The 25,326-nt window shown below is 41.5% G+C and overlaps 1 protein-coding gene across 2 annotated transcripts in view; it reads left to right on the top strand.

Annotated features, from left to right (window-relative positions):
* triob (trio Rho guanine nucleotide exchange factor b) overlaps positions 1–25,326 on the top strand; it is a 117,365-nt gene that overhangs the window by 3,311 nt on the left and 88,728 nt on the right. For both annotated transcript variants that reach the window (XM_059338642.1, XM_059338643.1), the window contains exon 2: positions 7,658–7,711. In XM_059338642.1, coding sequence (XP_059194625.1) covers positions 7,658–7,711 — 54 coding nt within the window. The remainder of the gene's footprint in view (positions 1–7,657; positions 7,712–25,326) is intronic.

Genomic DNA, 25,326 nt, shown 5'->3' with positions numbered 1-25,326 from the left:
TTTATATTAATTGATAGACTTCATACACAGGACAATGATCTGCTGCCAAAAACAAAATAATCAGTTTAAAATAGCATACTAACATACTATTTATACATAGAATGATGTACAATTGAGTAGCCTGCATTCCAACTGCATTGTATGTGAATTTTGTGTACTTGAAAAATGCCTGAATGTATACTGCATTAGCAAGAATTTCTGGCTGTGAGATGTGAGCTTACTTGATACTCGATACTTGAGGGGCAGAAGTTTCACATAATTAACAGTTCGGTAAATAGTTGCACATGATGGCCACTGACATTAAGGACAGCTAAGAGAAAAAAATGTGGGAGCTCACATGTACTGGTCTTGATGTGATCGCATATTGCTGGTCATTCTAAATAGTTCATTTAATAGGCAAGCAGTGTGCAGTTCATACTGAATGAGTTTGTAAGTATGCACTATATTAGTATGAGATTCAAACACAGCCTAGATTTGGTGTTGGCTGATACTGTAACAGTTGCGTCACTATCATTGTGAATTTCTCAATACATCAAACAGTGCAAAGCTTGAGCTATGGCCAAAACTTAGATGAGTTTGCAAGGCCAGAAAACCAGATAAAGCCATTCTTATTTTATATGGATTTCAATTTTCCTAAAACCTCTTGTCGTCGATTGAAAGGCATGTTAGAAAATGTTGCACAACTGTATAGTATTTGACTGTTCAGTATACCTTAATGGGCAGGAAACTTTTCAGTGCTGTCATTTTCTTCTTATAACTTAATGTCAGAGCCATTAGCTCCACATGAATTTACATCTTTTGGTCACTGTGAAACCATCTTTAGATTAACCACTAACATATATTGGAGCACTATGGACAGCCATCTCAGCAAAACCAATAATAACATTTGCACGATGGTATATATATTTTAGGGTATTAATTCATAGATAGTCTCTTGAGTGATCTGTAATGCAGTTACTGGAACTGTAATAACATTATTGTACAGAATTGCACTGTGAAACTCAATTGCCATAAAAGCAGCCTGTATGCTGGAATAAGATTAAATAACTGTCGAAACAACTTGCATAAGAGCCATATTCCCAGCCATAACCACACTGGTCATAAGACAGTGGTCATCAGTCATAAACTATGTCACGATCTACTGTTTAAACTGTGTAACTAGAAGCCAGTTCCACACAGTACTGTCTCAAACTGTCTTCTAGTCTACCCATTACTAATGCAGACAGGCTTTCAACTATACATGTACAAGTGTCTTTGCTGTCTGCAGTCTTAAATAATAGATTTTTTTATATTGGGAGAATAATTGATGGGTCAGAGCACAAATAATTACCTGTGCTTTGTCATTTGTAGTTGTGAGGAAAATAATTATTAGACAAGTATTGCACTGACAGGTTGTAAAATCGCTAAGCTTTTTGTAAAAATGTAACTTTGTTGGCCGGAAAGCACAAGCTTGAGTTAGACTGACAGAAAATTGAAGCAAAAACAAACACCAATAATGATTGTTGCACTTCTTTATGCAAGGTGCACTTCTTTATGCAATGCACCTTGCATTAATAATAACAATACATTAGCATTAACAATGGCAATGTCAGTATTGACAACACAGTGAGGCATTTCCCTCTGTGCCCAAAGTGAACCCACTGACCTGTGCCAGTGCAGTCTGTAATGAGAGCCAAGTCACTAAGCAGTGATTCTTCACTTTCCTCTAGCACAGTCACACTCAATGAAAGCATAATGACCTAATGTTATCTTGCATACTCAAGCAGAAATCTTATATAATCATGTAGATGAGGAAGACTTCAACAGGCCAAGCAGTATGCATCTTAGAGCGTATAATGCAAGGCAGACGATGCCAATAGAGAGAGAGAGAGAGATGTGAATCAGAAGGCAAATGTAATTTGAGAGAGGGCACAGGCAAAGTGAAGACATAGAAGTAAAGTCAAGAAAGCAAATGAAAATATATAAAAGAGGGAAAAGAAAGTGAGATTTAGAAAGAGAGGACATGACATACTTAGAGGGACAAACAAGCCTTCACTCATCAAATTATAGAGCTGAGGCTTGGGTGGAGCACACCCTGCAAAATGTAGGCTACTCTGCTCTCCATGAGGTTGAAACCTTTCGGTTGCATCCAGGGGCAGCCTAATTGGCAGTTGGTCAGAGTTAAAGACTATAAGCTTAGATTGGCATTGCCTGCACTGCTAAATCGACCGGGCGCATGTACGGTTGGCTAACATTTTCAACTCAAGGAGAAAGGGAGGAGCTTAAAAGACATAAAAGTCAATAATTTTATTGTAAAATACATATACAACATGTATTGTTATTATATGGCAGATACAGTAGAAAATAATGAACTGTCTCCTGCATAGCGATATCTGCACGGGCATGCAAGCTAAACTGAAACAATCAGGCTGATAAGCTATTTTGGCTCCTCTGCAGAAACCTTTGGATTCCAATGGTCAGTATTTTCATTCACCAGCTGGATTGTAAGAACATTCTTTTATGACCAGCATGGTAATATTTCTTCAGCAATCCAATGCATGAATATGTCTCAATATGACACAAAGTGTCATAGCAAAATGAAGCACTGACATTGTTTTTATGTGTGAAAATTACTCTTTGAATGAAATGGTTCTAAAGCTTTGCAAATCCAACAAAAAAATAGTTAGATGTCATTGTGATATTTATTGGCCACAAGTGCTTTGCCTTCAAAATAATAGCTTGCTGTAAAATACAGGGACCCAAAAATAAACAAAAATGAAGATTGCATATTGTTAATCATTGTAGCTGTGAACTGCCTTAAATGTGCTCCTTTTCTAAGTAATTGATACTGTATTTGAAACAGCTAAATTAAATCTCGTCTAAAACATTGATATTACAAACCACATCGAATAGATAACTCGGTCAACGTAAGCAATAACATCTTCTACATCTACACATGAAAGCCAGTTAACTGTGCATACTATGTATGACTTATCTTACAAAAGAAACCAATGTCAGTCTTAAAGTCATGAAATACAAATAGCAGTCAGCAGTATATGATGCAGTATATGAAGTAAATGAATGATTCCAAGTCAGTGTACTGTATATAAGTGAAAGGAGGCAGTTTTCTCCTCCAAGCCCACTGTATGCTCCAATAACGAACACATGTTGGGATGCTTGTTATAGCCCATTCCCTTTCTTAGTGTTTATTGGAGAGTTTTATGGAGAAGACAATCAAGAAGGTAGCACAGCGAGGCAATTACCTATTTTACAGGCAGACTGTGCTGATCGATCTCATCAGGGACTCGACCTTTTTGAGAGAGTCGTAATACACTTTATGGACATGTAACCACCCTCCATCTTACCAAATTATTGATTGTTGTAAAATGTCATGTACATTTTTTTTTTACCAGGGTCACTTTGAAGACCTGCAAAGAATGACCAGGGTTTTTTTTTCTTTAATGCAGAAAAAATTCATTCATTCTCGTTAACAGACAGTCACGCTCTCATTCATACCTACGGGCAATTTAGAGTCCCCAATTAAACCTAAGTGCATGTTTTTTGGACTGTGGGAGGAAGCCGGAGTACCCGGTGAGAACATGATGACACGGGGAGAACATGCAAACTCCACACAGAATAGTCACTACACCACCGTGTAGCAGAAAAAAATGTGCAGATATATTCCTGTTAATTTGAACTCAAATGAAGCTGGTTAAATGTTTTTGCTTGTCTTTCATCTTCTGGACAGTTTGAACTAAATTGCAGAGTAATGATCCTACCTTATCAGATCTATGCCACACTGTTGTACATTGTGCATAATGTAAAGTGATAAACATAAAATTATTTAGGGCCCTTCACTACAAAACCCTAAAACTAACCAGTAATAAAGTCATCACTACTGTTAAAGATATTTTTTTCCAGTCTTAACGGTCGGGATCAGTTGATAACACGTGATATACCTGAATGATATTGGCTGGTAGCCTTATGTCCATAATCAGGAATTCCAATAGGTTTGTAATGTGTTTGTAGGATGGGAAATGTAGCCTGTGGGACAGCCTCATTACTTCACACACACGACGCACACACATGCACAGAGGTATAAATCACGACATCCCACCCATGTCGCCCCTGGCTCTGGAAGCAAGGAAGAGGGGGATGGAGGAGTAGAGTGAATGAACAAGGGAAGGAGGCATAGGAGAATTGTGGGTCATAAAAATAGGCTTTGGGCTGGTCTGTGTCTCCTGCAAATCCCCCATCTGATAAAAGAGAAACCTCTTGTCAGTCAACTGCAGACTCCCTCTCATTCTATCTTTTTTTCATCCCTTTTATCACCTCCTCCACTCGTCTCCCACACAGCTTTCCATCATTACCTCATACCTTGTCTCTCAGGGTTGTCATATATTCTAATAATGATCTTGTTTTTAAATATCTGGTCTCTGGTCTGTTTGTGATTCTTACCACAATGAATGCCTTCTTTTTATTGTAAATTTGGCAACATTGAAACAAAGGTTATTTAATTTTCCCTACAGACTACCAAATAAATGTGCTTCACAGTGTATTAGTCCACAACACTTTGGCATAGATCCTAAAAGAAAAGTGCTAAGTTCACCATTATCCAAAAAAAGCATAGCATTCGTATTATGTAAGCTTTTGGAGTCAAAAGAGTTTTGAGCATTGCTGGTTACCATAAAAACACATGTTAATTCACCAAATGTTCTCTGGGATTTCTCCATATTCCTAATTCTTCTTTTTTCGACCTTTCTCCTCTTCCCTTCAGCAGACGGTTCAATCCTCCCCATCTTGCACAGCTACTTCCCTAGCTCCCTTCCATTTCCCTACAACATAAACCAAGAGAGCATCTGGATCTGGTATCTAAAGTCTCAAGCCTCCTTTGAAAAATCACTTTAAAAAGCAGCCACAGACTCATGTGGCCATGCCCCTCTTGAGTTCTGACAATCCTACACACATTTTTTTTAAAGAACTTCCCCTTAACAGGGAGGTACAGTGCTGGTAAGTCAAGTGTCAAGATGTGTATCAATTTTTTATCCATGAAGTCAGTTTGTTAGTGAGCCAGTTTCTCTCCTTGTGTAGAGTGATAAATAATGGGTCACTGAACTTTGTTCTCAATTTTGCATTAGTTTTGAGTTTGAGGGTATTTTTCTATAGGTATTGTAAGTAAGGTTGATAGTGTAGTAGGAATAGCTTTCAATGATTGATGTTCTGTCATGCACAGTACACACTTGTACACGTCCATCTGCATCCTTGCAACTTCAGTTACCAGACCCATGCGCTTCACTGCACTTGTCTTCACTAATGGCATGTACTTTTTTAGCAGACAAACCATGGTCTTACTTCAGTTGGTATGAAAACAAAAAAAAGCTGAATGAAGCACAACATGGACTCAGCTTTGGTAAAATCAAAGCACAGCCTGCAGTGTGTGTGTGTGTGTGTGTGTGTTTGCATACATGTGTGAGCTTGTGTGCTGCCTGAGACTGCTTGTCTTCTGTCAACAGCTGTGCTCAGTCTGTCCAACAGGAACCGTGCACTCTCTCTTTCTCTCACAAACACACACACTGTAACATTCCCTCTTGCTTTGAAGACAGCAGCAGGCTCTGATCCCTGTCGCGTGAACAGTGCCAACCCAGTGCTCTTCTGGCTTAGGAGGGCTAAACTGACGCTTGGCCTCTCTGGCTTCGGATAAAATAGGTTGAGGATCAAAATTTACATCCCATCCTACTGTATTGGCTTGCAGAATTACTTACCGTTACAGTGGTACTGTTTTAGAAGAAATATGTGGCATTTGTATTGTACTGTTATAGCTATATGTTTATTTTGTTGGTGTAGCATTCACACATATAGCTCTGGCTGAAACCTGTTGCTAATAAAAGGCTGAATGTTTGCACATCAAAGAAAAAAACGTGAATTTGATATTTCACACATCACTCCTGTAAAATGAACCTGTGAAACAAAGTGCACAATTCCCCTTCACTTTGAATAAACAAGCCCTTGTCTATTTTTCTTCTCTCCCTTCCGAACAAATAAACTGTCCCGGGTTTTTACAGCCTTCCAAATCATCCTCCTCCACCCACTGTTTTCTACCTATGAGCATTAGACTTCTCATAATGACCCTGTATTGACACTGCAGGAACAATAGTCACGTTTTTAGAAATCTGAGTTGTTAGCTTGGTCCTAATCACAGCTACAAGTGAAAGCTCCGTCAGTTGTTATTTGACAGTGTCTTTCTGTCACCCAATTAGGCATATGAACGCTTCTGCCTTCTCTCCTGTACAGACTCCCTCCTGTTCATCTGAGCATGTTGCCACCTAATCCCTGCCTGACAGCATATGTTGACCATGATTTCTCTAGACAATATCTAGTCACTAGACACTTTAAAATTGGTTTAACACTAAAAATGATGATGAAGAATTTCAGAAAATTGGTAATAGCTATATTTGAAACTTCTTTCATACACTTTTCTTAAGATTCAAACCCCTTGCAAACAAGAAATAGATGCCAAACACATGCAAAGCCTCAACAATTCTGTTAAAGGATGAGCATGCTTCACCGGACCAAACACTTCCATATCCATCTTACACTGTATAAAATGAAACATACAGTGTGTGAACAGGTGCTTACTGTAATCCTCGTTAGACAGCAGCATATGCCAGGCTGTTCTATTCAGAAAGGCAGCCAGGAGAAGTCAGAGTGAAAAAGGGCTAAGCGGCCCACGTTCCTAATTCCCCACCTCTCCTCTCTGTTATCTCTCCACTATGGTTTCCTACTCACAAGTGCCCCAAAAGTTTGTCAGTCTGCTGTCACATAGAAGATGCACGTCAGTCCTAATATAGCATCCAGTACATCTTTTGAGAATTTTAATTCATTTTCAGGATTAATGTCATCGGCACAACACTTCTCATATCGGTAGGAGGAATTTAGCTGAAAGTAAGATATGAGTTGTGTATGTGTGGATTAGCAGGAAATTCACAGCAAATCATTATATATTAATCAATCCAGAATTGATCGTGATGTCAAAACTGTCCAGCAATACAGCTCAGGCAGCACCCAATTTGCCTTTAATGTTACAAGCTTACCAAGCACCAGACACTCTGCTTTTTCACAGGTCTGGTTGACCTCTTAACATTTTATCTCCCCCAAGATGATTCCTCAGGCATTAGAGATACAGATATCTACTGTACTTGGAATCTTTAAATGATTCATTCACTTATCAACCAGTGTGCTGAGAGTCAGGCATGAGTCTGTCTGTATGTGTGTGTGTTAGTATGATGGAATGTGAGGGTATAAGTTTATAAGTTAAAAAGGAAAGATAAAGGGCACAAGGAGTCTCAATGTAGACACTTTGAATGCTGACTATACAGTATTCCAGGTCATGTGCTGCATAGAAGCATTTTTGTGTGTGAGTGTGTGAGTGTGTGTGGATCTGCGTGCAGAATGTCTTATGGTGTTAATCTCAGGAAGGGACTATCCAGATCCTCAGATCAAAGAGCTGCTCCACAATTGCTCAGTCTCTCATTTGTACTCTGTAATCACAAAGCTCTAACTTCTGACACTAGAGGTTATGTTACTGCTCTAGATGGTAACATGACAGTCCATCCACTTTTTATTACCTTTATTAAACCTTCTTCCTCTAATTTTGTTTAATCTCCCTGTCTCCTTTTAGATTGCTCTCTTCCAAAATGTGAATCCAAACTGGATGGCCCAGGTCAAACCTCAGGTAGGTCTGATTGTCGCACACCGTCATGAGGAACCAATCAGGAACCTCCTGAGGACGTATGCACATGATTTGATTGTGTGCCCTGAACCAAGGGAAACTGGGAACTTGGGAACCAAGGATTTTCAGGTTTATAGAGGCAGGACTCCATGAACTTTAGAAATAGTTGTGAAAAAGCAAAGCTGATGTTTGAAATACTCTTCAGTTCACCGTGGATGAGACAATGTAGCTCATATATTGTATGTATTATGTGAGTAAGAGGGAGCTGGAGCTGATGCATCAAGAACACCATGTACTATGCACGCTTTAAGTAAAATGGTGTGTTCCATCAAAGCTCTACTGTGTCGAATCCCATTAGACTCTGGCTCCTCTGTGGCATCAGCTAGCAACTATGACCTTGTGGGTACATAACCCTAATACCCCCAGGACCTACATACTAAAAATACACCAAGTCACTCTCTCCAGGGTGAGGTGTTTTTGGGGATAAACAGGGCAGTTAAGCGACCCTTATTAGGGTATGCACAAATGCATGTGGACCTGGTTCCCTGGCCATAGATTATTCAGTTTAATCTCTGTTGGACTAAAATGCATTGCAAGCGGTTGGAATTGTTCCATAGAGAATCTGATTTAAATTGAAAGGCTTGGTGTAATCTGTGCCAGGAGAGCTGGCTTTCAATGACAGAAAGTTTGGGTTGTAATACCAAGAGTGAACACAAAAAAATAATTTCATTTATTTTTTTTGTGCATGATGTGTAAGCAGTCTGAGACTAATGCAAGAGAGTGAGGAGAGTGCCAGGGATAGACGGTACACATACATCAATCTCTCTACAAACATCAGTACATTGTGTTCTATTTTTCTGTGTGAGTCCCGTGTGGTTAACACAGTTTTGACCTGATGTTTTCCAACTGGGTCATTCAGGGATAAACCTTTTACAAGACTATTTTTTTATTGACAGCCTGGCCTATTATTCCCACTTGCCAGAATTTAAATGGGTGTCAATAGAATGATGATGATTGGGACATGCCAGCCAAATCCTGTGCACAGGCCTTTTGCCCACAAAACCATTGAAGTTCATCCCTGAGGCTGACTCCCAAAAATTAAAGCTGCAGCAGTGTCTTTGTATATTTGTGTTGGAATTGGGCAGAGATTCATGAGCTGCTCACAGTGAATCAGAGTAATCAGGTTGTACTGTCCATTTATGGCTGATTTCCGACTTTTCCTGTTCATTGTTCATTTTCAATTACAAAATTAACTTTCTGGTGAATTAAGTGTCGATTTAGCAAATTGCCTGAAGCATTCTGTTGCACTGTAACATGAAATTGAAGGTGTGCAAAAATGAAGACTAATACATATTTCACTTACTCATTAGCTGATCTGGCACATTTGAAGGATGAAGTGTGCTATAGGCCAAAACAGAACATTTATTATTTGTCCTCAAGTGAATGAAGGACATGTGTGTGGACACGTGGTTTGTCATGTGTGTGTGGATGAGTGTACCCCCTCAGCAAGGCTGACTAAACATTCAACACTGATTTCTTTGGCTATTTTGATCCTTAAGTGGAAAAGTTTTCATTATTGCTTGTTTAGCTCCTCCCAACTATCCTGTAATGTATGCCTTTTAGGAGTTTTCCTTTTTCTGCGATAGCTACATGTGCTACATGTGCATATTGTTGACTTTTGGTGTTGCCTCCATGAGATGTGCTGGTTTTAGGTTCCATTGTTGCTTCCGTTCAAAGGTTTTGACATAACCTCAACTGGGTATTTCCTGTTTTTAAATCTAAACTTGGCTTGTTTGGCCAACATGTTTTTTAGAAACACTGGTCTTTTCAGGGCTTAGACTTGTGTTTATAACTCTGTACTGGTAGGAACTCAAAAATACTGTAAATGTATAATAGAAAGACTGCCTTGTCTATGGGGGTTGATGAGTTCCTAACAAAGACATTAACATAGCATAAAGCCTCATTATTGTTCCAATAGAACAAACAAAAACTTGCAGCTTAATATAGGCTGCGTAACGTTTTAGACCAGTGACTACACTGTTAAAATTGGGCCAGTGCTGCAGTAGGCAGTACTAGATAACTTGCCCAGCATTAAAACAATACAACCATTTCTGACATGACAGCAACAAATCTTGATGTGCCTTTAGTGCTGAGTGATGTCTGCCTTTCTTACTGATGTGTCAGCACTCATCTGTTCTGCTCATATCACACAGTGCCACAGAGGGGTTATAGACAGACTCTGCATATAAACATGGTCACTTTCATTTTGCACACATACACACACACTAGAAGTATCTTTGACTTAATGAATTTGTCAGCTTCAAATATTGTCACATCTTTGTTCTTATACCAATGGGCTATCAGAACTTTGCATTACGTAACAAAGAATATTAATTATAGATAAATGTGCATTAATTAGTTCCACTAGTTTGCATGACTATAACTAAAATTGTATTAGCTATAGACATGCAATCAGACTAGCTCACAGACATTTTATCCAGCACATAGTAGTGCTTGATAGTGGAGAACATGAAAAAAAGCCTATAATCTGGTAGGGTTTTGTAGGAGACACTTAACCACAAAATCACAAGTGTCCCAAAAACACTTTTGGCCTGCATATGGATTTAGAGACTAAGCTTGCTTAGAGTAAATAGTTGGACTGTTCCCCAGATATGCTCTGGCTCTCATTCCAAGATAATCTGCAACAGTAGCCAACTGCCTATTCAGTCAGGAAGATTCTGATCTCTTGCTGCACTGATAATGTTTAGCATGCATAGTATGGTGAATTAGATGAGAACGATTTGCAGTTCTTGGCTTGCTGCAAATGAATATTTGAGCATTGGTTGGACAGAGAGAGAGATGTGGGAAGCCCTCTCCTCTCCTCTCCTCTCCTCTCCTCTCCTCTCCTCTCCTCTCCTCTCCTCTCCTCTCCTCTCCTCTCCTCTCCCCTCCATATGTTTCTCTCCAGTTTAATTCAGCTGTGAACTCAGTCTCTCATCTCTACCCATACTGAGCTCACTGTGTGGTTCCTATTGAATTGGGCTTTGAATGCTAACCATGTGTACTGTGGGTAGACAAGCAGGCAGGCATGCTCACTCACTCACTCACACACACACACACACACACACACACACACACACACACACACACACTTCTAAGCAGTGGAGGAAGTGGTTTTCTCCGGCGTTCATTGGATTCTGTTTTTTCTTATTCTCCCCTGCAGAGGCCAGGGTGGGGAAGACTAAACTTTATATGGTGTGTTGTGGATGTGGTCATGTGTGTGTGTTTGAATGAACTTTGTTTACTCACTCTCTCTCTCTTTTCCTCTTTGTGTCATTTCTTTTTACTCTCTTGCTCAGTTGTTTTCTCCGTCTGTGTTCTTTCAGGAGATGGTTTGCAATTATACTTCAGTTTTATTAGTGATCATTTGTGATTGGATGGAGGAAGGAAATGTGTTGAACAATTCCGTATACAGTATATAGCTACAATGTAGGCAGTTTCATATCCTTTCCTCTACAGCACCTGAGGTGTGTGTTTATTATCACAGCCAAACAAAGAGGTTGGCTGAACTATATTTGAACTTATCTTGCATAAAAGCACACAGTTAGACAAGGTGCTGTCAACTAATTTGCATGCAAGCACACAAAGTAATAATTTGCATGGAGGCATGTATTATGGATAAGATCTGACCAGCCTTGTATCTACAAAAGAGTTTATGATCACAGTTTACAACAGATACCTTTCAGTGAAGCTTGTACTGTGGCACTGTGGGGAAAAAGAGAATTTGATAGTAGTCTGAGGTTGTCACTAGGTCAAGACCGCATCGTAAGCTTTAGTGTTGAGACTTCATTAGGACTGTGAAAAATGGATTGTCCTCTGAAATGTCCAATTACATGCCAGCCTCACAATATTATCTTGTTTTGTTGGTATTACTTCCTTTAATTTCTTTTAAAGTCTGGAAAGCTTTGAATGACAACCGCAGTTTTGGAAATCACACACACACACACACACACACACACACACACACACACAGGAGATAGGATGAAAGAGAGGAAAGCCAGTTAGACGCTCTGTTGTGTCTTACAGGAAGACAGCTGGAGTCTTGTCGAGTGTGTTTGTGTCATGTTTGTGTGCACCTTTGTGTGTCTCTGTGCATGCAGTTCAGTGTTTCCCCTAGAATTTTTTCAGCAGCGGTGCTGCTGTGTCCATGGCCATGAGCAGTGTTGCCAACTCCTCAGTAAGGAAAGTAGCTATTGGCTGTCCAAAAAGTCGCTAAATGACGTCACCACCTAAATTTGCATAATTTACCATTTGCATGTACTTGTAATGGACGCTGTAGGCGAGAGGAATAATGTTGTGGGGAAGACAAAAAGTGAGTAAAAAACACCCTAAATATGTTTAGAACTGCAAGTGCAACTGCACTGTCTTCTGTCACAATTTCAATCCTCATCCTTAATCCGGCCTCGGGCCTGGCAAAAGTGACCCGAAGAGACACTGACTGTAAAGCGCGATTTGCAGACTGGACGCATCCCCTCCGGCTCTGTGACTGCAGCTGGGAGAGACTGCTGCGGGAGGACTGTGCTGGTTCTTGAATGAGTCTCCAAAAGTCTCCAGTAACACCAGAAAAAGTCACTAGATTTGTCGCTAGTCACTTTTTTGAAAAATAGTGGCTAGGGTGGTCTGAAAAGTCGCTAAATCTAGTTAGTTAGCAACACTGCTGCTCAATGCCCTAAGGAGCTACGCTACGTTATGTTACCTGCACTACTCACTATATAGACCGCATATAAGCTTTTACGTTTATGTCCTAAGAAGGTCCGACAGGATTTGATGCATTGACATTAATGATCATGTGAAAATTTCAGCAGCGGTGCATGTAATTCAGCAGCAGCGCTCCCCCGCTGCTGATTTACGTGAGTGTAGGGGAAAATGTAGGGGAAACACTGCAGTTCATTTAGATGTGGATGTGAATATGTGCATCCTGACCTCTCTGTATGCCTTTTTCCCTGTGCGTGCGTGCGAGCGTGCGTGCTTGCGTGCGTGCGTGCGTGCGTGCGTGCGTGCGTGCGTGCGTGTGTGTGTATGTTTGTGGGTGTTCGTGCAGACGTCTTTAATTGGATCAAGCTGTGGAACACTGGCTGTGCTGGTTTTAGAAAGAGCGCAGCTTGCATCCTCCTGTCACAGGATATCAACATAATGGTATCTGTTTAGCCGAGTAATATTTCCTTATGCTGCAAATAACAAGACAATCAAATCCAAAAACGGCAGCTAGAGTAAAGTCTGAAAACTTTCTTCCTCCAAAACCCACATAAGTTTAACTATTTTATCAATTAACTTATTGAAAACATGCACATTGTTGAATTAATTATGTCACTGAATAATGATCTTTGGACAGCTTTAAGTTTTGATATTACTGCATATAAAAAGGTTTGGACTCTCTCTATTTGAGTTATTTATAACAGATTCAAAAGCAGTGTGATGTAATTAGATTTTTTTAAATTTAAATTACACTGATTTAAAAAATATTGGAAAAGGGTTTGTCAGTTTTAATAAACTTTGATTCAAAGCCCAAAATTCCACAATGCTTGTATTTATTAACTCTGTGTCTTTTATAGCTTACAAAGAATGCCAAAACATAGAATAGAGGAAATAGTATAACTGGTTTCTTTATACTATTTTGATTATTGAAAGGCATCCAATAACTGCAAAACAAACATTGCAAAATAAATTACAAGTGACACATAATTGAGAGTAAGCCTTAGGCAGACAAGTTAATACTCACATTATATTACCCTGTACACCTTCAGTGCTAACACCACTGACCAGGTTCACCAAGAGTGATTTTCCTCATCACAATGCAAAGCCATTCCCATTTTCAAAAAGGGGGACCGGAGGGTGTGTTCCAACTACCGTGGAATTACACTTCTCCGCCTCCCCGGGAAAGTCTACTCCAGGGTGCTGGAAAGGAGGCTCTGGTCAATTGTCGAACCTCAGATTCAGGAGGAACAATGCAGCTTCCATCCTGGCCGTGGAACAACGGACCAACTCTTTACCCTTGCGATACTTCTTGAAGGACCTCATGGGAGTTTGCTCATCCAGTCTACATGTGTTTTGTGGATTTGGAGAAGGCTTATGACCTTGTCCCTCGGGGAGTCTTGTGGGGGGTACTGCAGGAATATGGGGTACCGGGCTCGTTGCTACGAGCTATCTGGTCCCTATATAACCAAAGTGAGAGCTGTGTCCGCATACTCGGCACAACGTTAAACACGTTCCCGGTTGGTGTTGGCCTCTGCCAGGGTTGTCTCTTGTCGCTGATTCTGTTCGTGGTCTTCATGGACCGGACCTCAAGGCGCAGCCGGGGGGGAGGAAGGGATTCGGTTTGGTGACCTTAGAATTGCATCTCTGCTTTTTGCAGATGATGTGGTTCTTTTGGCTTCGTCAGACCGGGACCTCCAGCACTCTGTTGGGATGAGAGTCAGCACCTCCAAGTCTGAGGCCATGGTTCTCTGCCGGAAAACAGTGGATTGCCCCCTCTGGATGGGGAGAGAGGTACTGCCTCAAGCGAAGGAGTTCGAGTGTCTCGGGGTCTTGTTCACGAGTGAGGGTAGAATGGAGGGTGAGATGGACAGGCGGTTTGGTGTGGCGTTAGCAGTGTTGTGGGCGTTGTACCGGACTGTCGTGGTGAAGAAGGAGCTGAGCCTGAAGGCAAAGACACACCCATTAGACACACACGGTGGAGGGATTATATCTCTCTCCTGGCCTGGGAACGCCTCGGCGTCCCCCTGGAGGAGCTGGACGTTGTGGCTGGGGAAAGGGGCGTCTGGAATGCCCTGCTTATCCTGCTGCCCCCGTGACCCGGCCCCGGATAAGCGGACGAGAATGGATGGATGAATGGATGGATGGATGGATGGAGAGAGAGAGATGTGGCAATGCATAGCCGAACCCAGCCTCCATATATACACTTACACACTTTGTGCCGTCGCTACTGACTGGCGACCGGCTAATGTGAATATATATATATATATATAATATGTATATATATATATAGACTGGATGAAAATAATATATACAATCGGCATCAACTGCACTTCAGTTGTCCATATATATATGGACAACTGAAGTGCATGTAAACGTGTTAGTCAGACTGATGTCGGAGTTCAACAACTCTTTCGCCGGCATGTATGACAAGATGCTCCACCCCCGCGCTGGTGTATGACCCCGGAACAAAAACATACAAGGAAGTGCACATTAGCCGCTCGCATATTAGCTGCTTGCATTTGCCGGTTGCACATTAACCAGTCGCATTAGCTGCTCGCACATTAACCAGTCGCATTAGCCGGTCACATTAGCCGGTCGCCAGTCAGTAGCGACGGCACAAAGTGTCGAACTGAGGTCAACTGGAAAGGGGGCCATATTAGCCCGCTGAAACCACACATATCGCAGTGTAACCCAGTGTTGAGGAGGACACATTCCCGTCAGTTATTCGATTTTCTCAGTTGCATGTAAACTGGGACAAGGACAGAAGTCCTATCAGAGTGTGTTCCTCTGCGCTGTCTTACATCATACTCACTGAAGTTTTCATCACAATGTTTTCTCCCTGCAAGATGTGATATTAATAGCAGTAATAAAAGTGATAATATGTTATGGATATTATACATGGACAGTGTTCGGATAATGTATAGGGGATCATCGCAATGAAGCTCATTTTCCAGCTCCCTCTTTCTGTCTTTTCCCCTCCTCTTCACCTCTCTTTCTCCCCTATCTCTTCTTCATTTACCTCCCTCCCCCTCCAACCCTCATATCATTCCTATTTCCCACATCATCATCTTTGTCCTCTCTCTCCGACCCTGGTCTTTTCCTGGAGAGCACTGATGCATAGGAAAGCGAGGTTCCGCTCCATCACCCGTCCAATCGGCATCAACCTCTCCCCCATACACCAGCCAATTGCTCGCTAGAGACGGCTGACGGGGGAGGGGCTAAGCAGAAAGGGAAGGGGGGGGTTGGTTTGTGCGTGTGCTGGTCGCTCCTTGACTGGAGGGATAAAAAGGATGCTTGGCTGCTCCAGGGACAGAGGAATATCACCATAATGCTCTCTTCATCCTCTTCGATTGATGTATTCCCTATTTTTAAGGGTTGAGCTGCTGCAGGAGCGATGCTAATTTATAGTAAAAAAATTTTACTAGAATGATTTACATTAATTCATCCAAAAGATGAAATGGGACATGACGTTGCATCGTTTGATAGGATAATTAAATATGTGCAAATACCGTAATGGTATGGATAGTATTCATGCTAAAATACTATGGATAAATGTTGGATAGAGCTCTAGTGTGGCAGTTTGATTGTTGTAGTGACACCACGGTAGATATTTGAGCACATGGGGTGGAATAACACTGATGTTTCCCCCTTTTTTTCTTGAAAATTGGATAAATTAAAACCCGGGAGTTCAATGTTCAGCAGTGAAGTTTGTGCTATAGACAAAAGTTGACACCTACTGAAGGTGTTTACTGATGATGGAGAAGAACGCTGGATGTACAGGCTGTGATCATACATGGATGTAAACCCTCCTCTGCTGTCATGCTGCTTGCTTTATTGGTCATTTGACTGGTTTGAGTACAGAGGTAGCAGATACAAGCTGAAGACATGTCCATCCAGATCCTGTCTGCTGGACCCTGTAAGTATTCTATGATTTACAAGGCAAGGCTGAATTATTTATCATTAGACAGTGGGCAAAGTCATGCTGCACTGACTTTGAAATGTATATGTTTCTGTGTGTGCGTGTGTGTGTGTGCGCGCGTGTGCGTTTCTGTGTTCACAGCCACATATTGTTAATGTGCATTTTAAAGTGCATTAATGTGCGTCGTGTTTCACTACCCGTAACATGATAATGCATTTATCATATTGGGGGATATTATTTGGGCCAATGACAGCGTTTGGATACCAGTAAACTCTATACTTAGAGCTACTTCTCAACATCATCACAACTCTCTATTTTTGGTCTGCAAGCTAACTAATGAATGCATGTGAGTCATGTGGTCTCACTTCTTCTCCTGCATAGATTTGTGTTTACATGGAGGGGGGTGTAACCACTAGAGTAGCTGAGCAGAATAGCTTGGGAAGCATCATACTGTCAACAGTTTTTAACATAAAAGACAAATACATCTCCATTTAATAATTGACATATGCTGCTGTATTCTTGAGCTGAAAGCACACACCAAAACAGAGATCACTGAGTGAAGACATAAACCTTTGATGATCCAGCTGGAATTTGGAACTGCACAGTTTTATTTAACTATCTATGCGCTAAAGCAAGCCTATGTAACCTTTGCTGACAAGTGGGCACTGTGGCCGTAAGTGATACTTACAGTATGGTGGTAAATACTCACCATAACATACTTTGGCAGCAAAACCTTCAATTCTTAAAGTTGTATATTCTCTAGTTCTACATCTTGGGGACTGTTGTTAATTTCACAAATCATGATGAAGATTTAGACTAAAAAACAACAACCTTGTTATTGTTCCTCACTCACAAAGCACATTTAATCTGATAACACAGTGAATAAAGATTGAATTGAGTCTAAAGATTCAACTGTTCTCTCCAGGTTTCCCTGATTATCTCATATGAAATGTGAACAGAGTTTTCTTTTCTTTTTCAAATCCACCTTGATGTGTCTTGTGACCGTTATTGGCCACCAGCTTTGTTAAAATAACTTTATGAATGAAATTTAAGAAATTCAAAGAACAAATTTGGAGAATTTGGTATTATGAAATGTCATAAAATTAATTACTTATGGCTTTTTCCCCAGTGTGTGTATGTAGTTTTGTGTCTTTGTTTGTGAATGAATTAAAAAATAATTAACTGAAGAAGTGAGATGTAAAGGATTCTCTGTAATAACTAAAGTTACCACTTGTTCCCAGGCCTCTGTATATAGCACTCCATAACCTTCACTTTACCCTGAGATTGAATGAGAAGTTGGCTTGTTCATTCCCTTGGTTGGTCAATTAGGTGTTAAGTTGTGTGCTGGAGCCGACATGGCTTTACACATAGCATGAAATTTCACTTGGCTCATTCTCTAGGTGTGTGGCTTGTGGATGGTGGTCAAATCATGGGGCCTATTTAAATCAGGACAAAGGTAAAATATCTAACGGAAAAAAACAGTTTATACTGTCTAATTGGAAATGTATTCAGCTTTTTTATATTTTTTTTTATAGAAAAGAAGATATGAAGGAAAAGAAGAAGAAAATAGTGTGTCAGAGAGAAAATATTTGCCGCTAAGAACTGGCCCTGTGTCATCTTGTAGTGGAAAGCACTGAATTCACTTGTTATTCTCTCAAGGCAGGAGTAGCTTTATCCATCAGGGTATGCAGTTCATACTTAACATGATTAGCAGCAGCTGCTCTCAGTGATGCCCTGTTTCAGTGATCCCTAAAGGTGTTTATAAGATAAAGTTAATTAGAACATCGCACGTCACTTTAATGACAAAGGGCCAGTACTGTTTTAAGCTATACATCTTACAAACGGTCTGTTATTCTAGATCTTAAACACTAGAACTGCATCCTGGGTCTTGGGCCTGATTAACTGAGAAAACAATCTCCTTCCCATTTCCATCCTGAAACCTTCCCCCGTGCAGACAGTGAGAGATGAGCTTCTTGGTCGTGGAAACAAATGTAGTGACCCAAGAGCATTTAATATTTAAGCAGCCTGTCAATATGGATTCATCTGCAGCTGCATGATGGGAATACGAGGGTCAGGAATGTTGAAAACACTTTCTTTATTTTGTATGTCTTGTCTCTTATTCTGCTATTCGGGATGAAGAGTTTAATTATTATTTAATATTGGTGTTACTGCACTGATTTTCCAAGCACATGCACTATAAATTACAATAGGGTCCTTGCACTTTCAGTGCTCGGTCCCTAATAATTGGTGAGCCATATAATTAAATTGTTTTTTTTGCCACATTATTTTCCCTCTCAAGTGTTTGAAATGGCTGCTGATGCAAGTATGTGGTAGATTAATGAGCTGTCAGTGTTCTCAACCAAATAGGAAGTGCTGACAGAATTTAATTTGAATAAAAATAGTGGATGCATTTTTGAGTAATGACCAGAAATCAACCATTGAAGCTAAATACTAAAGCTTATGAGGAAATGTCAGGAAGGGGAGCTCATCGTAGTTATTCCTATAAGATGTTATGCTCTCAATTGCTATTTTTATGTCTTGTAATGTGTGTCCTGGTAGTGATTTTGACAACTTTGAAAAGATATGTGGGCTTAAGGAGTGCTATATTTGGGAGCATATTTTCTGGACTAAGTGTCAATCCGAATGTCACAGATGCTGCATGTTTTTATGAGTGTGCTTTCATCTGTCTATGAAACTGTTTTACTGATGATAGTATGTAGTGACCCCTACTGTGTGAGACAAAGAGTGCAGGGAATTATTCTGCACTCTCACTCTCTTTCTTTTTCCTTATAAGAAAGTTGTCAGTCTGTGCTGTTTGCAATTTAGTTGCATTTTATTTACAGTATATTAGCATCAGACCTATTTGTAATTCCCATAGAAGAATAATGCAGATGCAACTTAAAAGTATACCATGACTATGTATGGTGTCCTATCTATATGCAGCCGGGGTGGAGTCCGGATTCAGATGTGGTTCTGCTTTGCTTGGAGCTCAGACCCCAAAGTCATAAAAAGACCTACAATTAAATGGCTTGAAGAGAGCATCCTAAATTGGGAGCAGACGCAAACCAGTCTTAAGTAATGTTTGTTCCTCTCTTTTTCTCTATTCATGTCCCTTTTCATTTTTCTCACCTCTAGCTTTTTCCCTGTGTTTGTCAGCCCTAAGCCCCCTCCATTCCTCTTGGAGGATGGTTAGAAACTGAGACACTAGGGAGCCTCAGCAAAATATGAAAATAACTAGATGAGATTAAATTTGGAACTGCTCAACAGTCTAAATTGGTGTAAAAAAGGTCTCTCTGTAAAAACACTGTTCTAAATCAACCGGCAAGTTGCAAACATACTCCCACGAGTAAGCAAAGCTTATTTAGTTCTTTATGTTATTTTGGCACTGAGAAACATAATTTTGTGCACATGAAGTGTTTAACATTAAGCATTCCTCCAGAGTGAGTTAGGTTTCAGAGGCATCATGATAACAGCACGGAGCAAACATGTAACCTTCTTGCTCCCCGTTAGTGGCAACTGGCCACTCTTTCGGGGTGTTTGTGCACACATGCATGTGTTTATCCATGCATGTAAGTCAGATATTCCAGAGTCCTGTGGCTCCTTGTTTGGATAAGCCAGTTGTTTTCATGGCCGTAATAACAGTGGATAGCCATGGGATCCACTAGCTGCCTCCCGGTTTGGAGCCACAGCCTGTAGTTCCCTGTCTGCTGTGTGTGTACTCAACAGGACATTGTCTTTGTTGAGGTCAAGTCTAGTGAAAATCTATTCATAGAGGAATGGAGTGACAGAGAGACAGACAGAGAGGAGAGATGAGGAGAGGAAGGGTGGGATTGGAAATGACTGGAGGAGAGTGTCGGAGAGGGCAAATAGAGAGATGAATAAAGCTGAAGACATGGATGAGTTAGGAGAGAGATGGAGTTAGGAAGCAGAGGGTGACAGAAGAGGAGAAAATGATGCATATCCTCACCACCATCAACAATCCACACAAACTCTCTCATACACACACACACACACACACACACACACACATACACACATATATGCATAAGTAATTAAACTATAATCTACAGAGCTACCAAAGGTCTGTGCATGTGTGTGTTTTTGTGTGTCGCCCTCTGGGAACTGGCTCTGACTGCTGAGCATAAAAACAGGAACTATGCTGCTTTTAGCAACCCCTGCAGGTGCACACAAACACACACACTTTCACACAGAAGACAATTAAATTGAGTTCATATAGTTAAAGTCTGTTTGCTGGATTTGTTAAGACAGAAAATTGTTTGAATAGTTTGATTCCCTGTTCCCTGTGCTGATCATTCAGCACTCTGTTGGAGGCATTACTGCTCAGAAAATAAGGAAGGTAAGTTGCTCAGCAGCATTTTGCAGTGTTGAATTTTGCAGTTTGTTTATATTTCCTTTTAATTCAAACAGCTACTGACTAAACGAAGATGTCTGCTGGTTAATTTGAAGCATCCCTGAAATGTATTCTGTTGTTTAACATGTTTTATAGACCTTCCTGTTTGCTACTATCTCCACGGAGTCAGACATTTCTAAAGTGCAGATCCCAGCGCCATCACAACACTTGTGTTAATGACTGCTTTTTAAGTTAATCATGTGTTCATTTTAAGTGTTGTCCCTGAGGTTTATAGGAGTAAATAATCCTATTATCATAGCTCAGCTGTTGCTCTGTTAGTGCTGCTGTCAGCTGAGGTCATGGTTTGGCTGACCTGACAGTTCTGTGAAATGGCTTAATGGTCTTTTATGTTTTGTCCCAAGCAGAAACACATTTTTTTCTCCTGTTGTAGTCTACAGTGTTGAGTGCATTAGTGTTCTCTCCAGCATATCTTTTTGTTTTATTGTTATTGTCTGTCTCTCCCTCTCTGGTATTGCTTCCAAATGTTGCACACATTTTAAATTAATTTGGAAATAATGTTGATGTGCTCATTGAATAAAAGTCATTGATGTGACAAGATTACATTTAATGAGGCACCAGTAACACCTATATTACCTATTGTACAAAATTGAAAGTTAACAGGAGAAGGAAAACATATTTTCCTCTCCTTCTCGTTTTCTCTTGTTGTACTGTTCTCTTTATGTGTTCTACTTCCAAAGTGTTAACATAAATAAACAGCCAGCCAAACTCCTTTTCAAGAGCCAGGAAGAGAGCGTCCTTGCTCCTTTAATGACTTCTTAACAGCAGGTCAAGTCAGGATGACATATTGAACCGGAGTAAAACTAGAAAGAAAAGTACAAAAATGTGCTTAATAGACTGCTATGACAGAAATATGTAAATATTGTAAATAATGTAATATCTGCGATTAACTATGATAAATAAGGTGTACAACAGGCAAGTATAAACACTGTAAGTAACAAAGACAACATATCAAAGTATGAATTATGACAGCAAAGTAATCTTATAGGCTCACACACAAAGTTATTATACATGAACAAACCTACAAAAATGTCTGTCAAAAGTCATCAATATTAATCATCAAACATGTAATGAACATCCACAACTTACAGCCATTGCTTTCTGAAGGATTCGCATGGAAGATTGCGCTGGATTAATTAAGAGAAACCTGACAACTGCAGTCATGCTCTATTCTCTGTTTTCATGCCCTCACTACTTCCTACTTCCTGTTTCCTGTTTCTTTCCACCTTCAAAGTAAAAGCTCAACCAACTTTTTTAAGGAAATAACAATACAAATACATTTTAACAATTAACTTAAACTCTTCACATATTAAAGACATACAGGGCAGAACACTCCCCGTCTGGCATTTACTGATGCCACTCAAGACTTAACCGTCCTTACTTGAACTTTGACCCTCTTGAGGCAGAAGTAAGACAACATCAGAGATAGGCCTTAAGAATGTCTTAACTTTGTCTTGCGATGTTGTCCGGACCTCGATTTTGCGGACCTTTCCATCACTGCTTGGGAGGGTGGAGGTGATCAGACCCATAGGCCACTCATTGCGAGGCACTTGGCTCTGTTTGAGAAGCACGATGTCCCCAACTTGCAGGTTCCGACATGCTGTGCGCCACTTGCGTCTTGGCTGGAGAGTGTGGAGATATTCATTTCTCCATCGAGACCAGAACTCATTTGCTAGGATCTGTACTTGCTTCCACTGACACTTGAAGAGATCCTTTTCATTGAAGCTGCCAGCTGGAGCAAGTACTCCTGGTTTTTGGGTTAGAAGCATAGCAGGCGTCAGCAGCATTGGCGAAGAGGGATCGGAGGAGACGGGGACTAATGGTCTAGCGTTGACGATAGCAGACACCTCTGCCATCAGAGTACAGAGCACGTCATGAGTCAGGTGAGAATGTCTGGTTTGCAGCAACATGGAGTCAAGAATCCTCCGGGTTACGCCGATCATGCGCTCCCAGACTCCCCCCATGTGGGATGCATGTGGGGGATTGAATTCCCAAGTACAGCCATTCTCGTGAAGGAACTTGTGTATGTTGGTTTGGTTTGGATCATCTCGACCCATGCCCAGTTCAGAACTGGCTCCAACAAAGTTCGTACCTCTATCTGATCTGAGCTGCTTAGCCGGCCCCCTTAATGCGAAAAACCTACGCAGGGCGTTGATGCAACCGGCAGTGTCCATGGACTCTATAACTTCCACATGTATAGCTCTGGTACTCATGCATGTGAAGAGTATAGCCCATCGCTTACTCTGAGCCGCTCCACCTCTTGTGCGTCGGGTGACCACATTCCAGGGACCAAAAACATCCAAACCCACATATGTGAATGGTGGAGATGAGGTCAGACGCTCCGGTGGGAGGTCGGCCATTTTTTGGGTCTCGAGTTTGCCCCTCAGCTTGCGGCATGTGACACAGCAATGAAGAACTGAACATATCAGTCTCTTGCCAGCAACAATCCACAGGCCAGCTGCCCTGACTGCTCCCTCCGTGAATTGTCGCCCTTGGTGTTTCACTTTGGTGTGGTAATGACTCACCAGTAATCTTGTGACATGACTTTGTTTTGGCAGAATGATGGGATTCTTTACCTCAGGGTTGACTGATGCATGTTTCAGACGTCCTCCAGTCCGCAATAGACCATCGCACATGAAAGGATCAAGATCCAGGATTGCACTTGATCTTGGGATGGCTTGGCTCTCTTGTAGTGCAGCATACTCGTGTGGATAAGCATCCCTTTGAACAGACTTGAGTATGACCATCTTCGCCGCTTCCAACTCTTCCAGAGTGCGAAGTTTGCTGCATCGATGCCATCCTTTGCATGTAGCTGAGGGGTCTGACCTGAAGGAACGAGTCTGGTGGATCAAGAAGGAAACTGCTCTCAGCAGAGATTCCCAGGTGGAGAAGCGCTGGAACCGTTCTGAGGTAAGTTTACCCTCACTTATGCAAGTCGCAAGGGTGGTCAGCTGAGATCTCACATCCACGTCTGTCTCAGGATCCACTAGTTCGAAGGACTCGTGTGTTTCAGGCTGGAGTGGTTTGTGAATGAACTCTGGCCCAGTAAACCACATGGTGTCAGTAAGTCGTGATGCAGGTACAGACCTAGTGGCCAGATCAGCAGGATTCTGATCCGTATGCACGTAGTGCCACTGCTGTGGAGAAGTTGTCTGGCGTATACGGTGAACTCGATTATGTACGTATACAAAGAATCTCTTGGAATCGATATATCCAAGGACAACTTTGCTGTCACAGTAAAACTTGACAGCTTCTGGCTTGTGGTCAAGCTCGTCGAGAATCAGTTCCGCCATTTCAACGGCCAGCACAGCTCCACATAGCTCAAGGCGTGGGATAGTGGGTTCTGGTTGAGGGGCTAGCTTTGCCTTCCCGAGCACAAAACCAACTCTGCACTGCCCATCTGTGGTGATGACCCTCAGGTAAGCTACGGCTCCTATGGCCCAGTTTGAAGCGTCCGAAAAAAGACACAGCTCAGTGTATGTGGCGTTGGAGAGGGACTGATGTATGTACGAGCGAGGAAGATGGAGGCTGCTCAAATCATGGAGTGATTTTTTCCATGTTTCCCACTTGATGAACTTGTCTGCAGGGAGTTCTGTGTCCCAATCTTGAATGTCAGTAGAAAGTTCTCTGAGCAATGCTCGTCCCTGGATCGTCACTGGTGCAACCAAGCCCAATGGGTCAAAGAGGCTATTGACTGTAGATAACACTCCTCGTCGAGTGAACGGCTTATCGCTGACTGCTACCCGGAATGTGAAAGTGTCGGAGTCTATGTTCCAGCACAACCCAAGGCTTCTTTGTGCAGGGAGAGCCTCTTCCTCAAGGCCTAAGTCTTTAAGGCCTGCTGCCAAGTCTCCAGGTGTGAAGGCTTGCATGACTGTGACGCTGTTTGAAGCAATCTTATGCAGCTTCAGATTTGATTCTGCCAGTGAAGCTTGAGTGCGCTTGAGGAGATCGATTGCCTCAGCCTCAGTTGGGAGGGAGATGAGCCCATCATCCACGTAAAAGTGTCTGTTGACAAAGTGGCATGAGTCAGATCCATAGTTCTGCATACCTGCTTGGGCTGCTCTTCGAAGGCCGTAGATAGCCACCGCAGGTGAGGGGCTATTCCCGAACACATGCACTCGCATTCGGTACTCTGCTACTTCCTTAGTCAGATCGTTATCTTTGTGCCAGAGGAATCTTAGGAAGTTTCTGTGGTCCTCTCTCACCAAGAAACCATAAAACATTTGTTGAATGTCGGCTGTCAGTGCAACAGCTTCTTTTCTGAACCTGAGCAGTACTCCGAGTAGGGAGTTATTCAGGTCAGGACCCGAGAGCAGGACGCTGTTGAGCGAGATACCATCTTCTTGAGCACTCGAGTCAAACACTACTCGTATTTGACCCGGCTTTTGGGGATGGTACACTCCAAAAATGGGTAAGTACCAACATTCTTCGTTTTCGTGGAGAGGGGGTGCTTCCTCTGCATGTCCGTTGTCATAGAGCTTTCCCATAAAAGCAACAAACTGTTCTTTCATT

This window comes from Centropristis striata, chromosome 8 (assembly GCF_030273125.1).
Source record: "Centropristis striata isolate RG_2023a ecotype Rhode Island chromosome 8, C.striata_1.0, whole genome shotgun sequence".
In the NCBI taxonomy this organism is placed as follows: domain Eukaryota; kingdom Metazoa; phylum Chordata; class Actinopteri; order Perciformes; family Serranidae; genus Centropristis; species Centropristis striata.
This window is presented reverse-complemented; position numbering and strand designations above follow the sequence as displayed.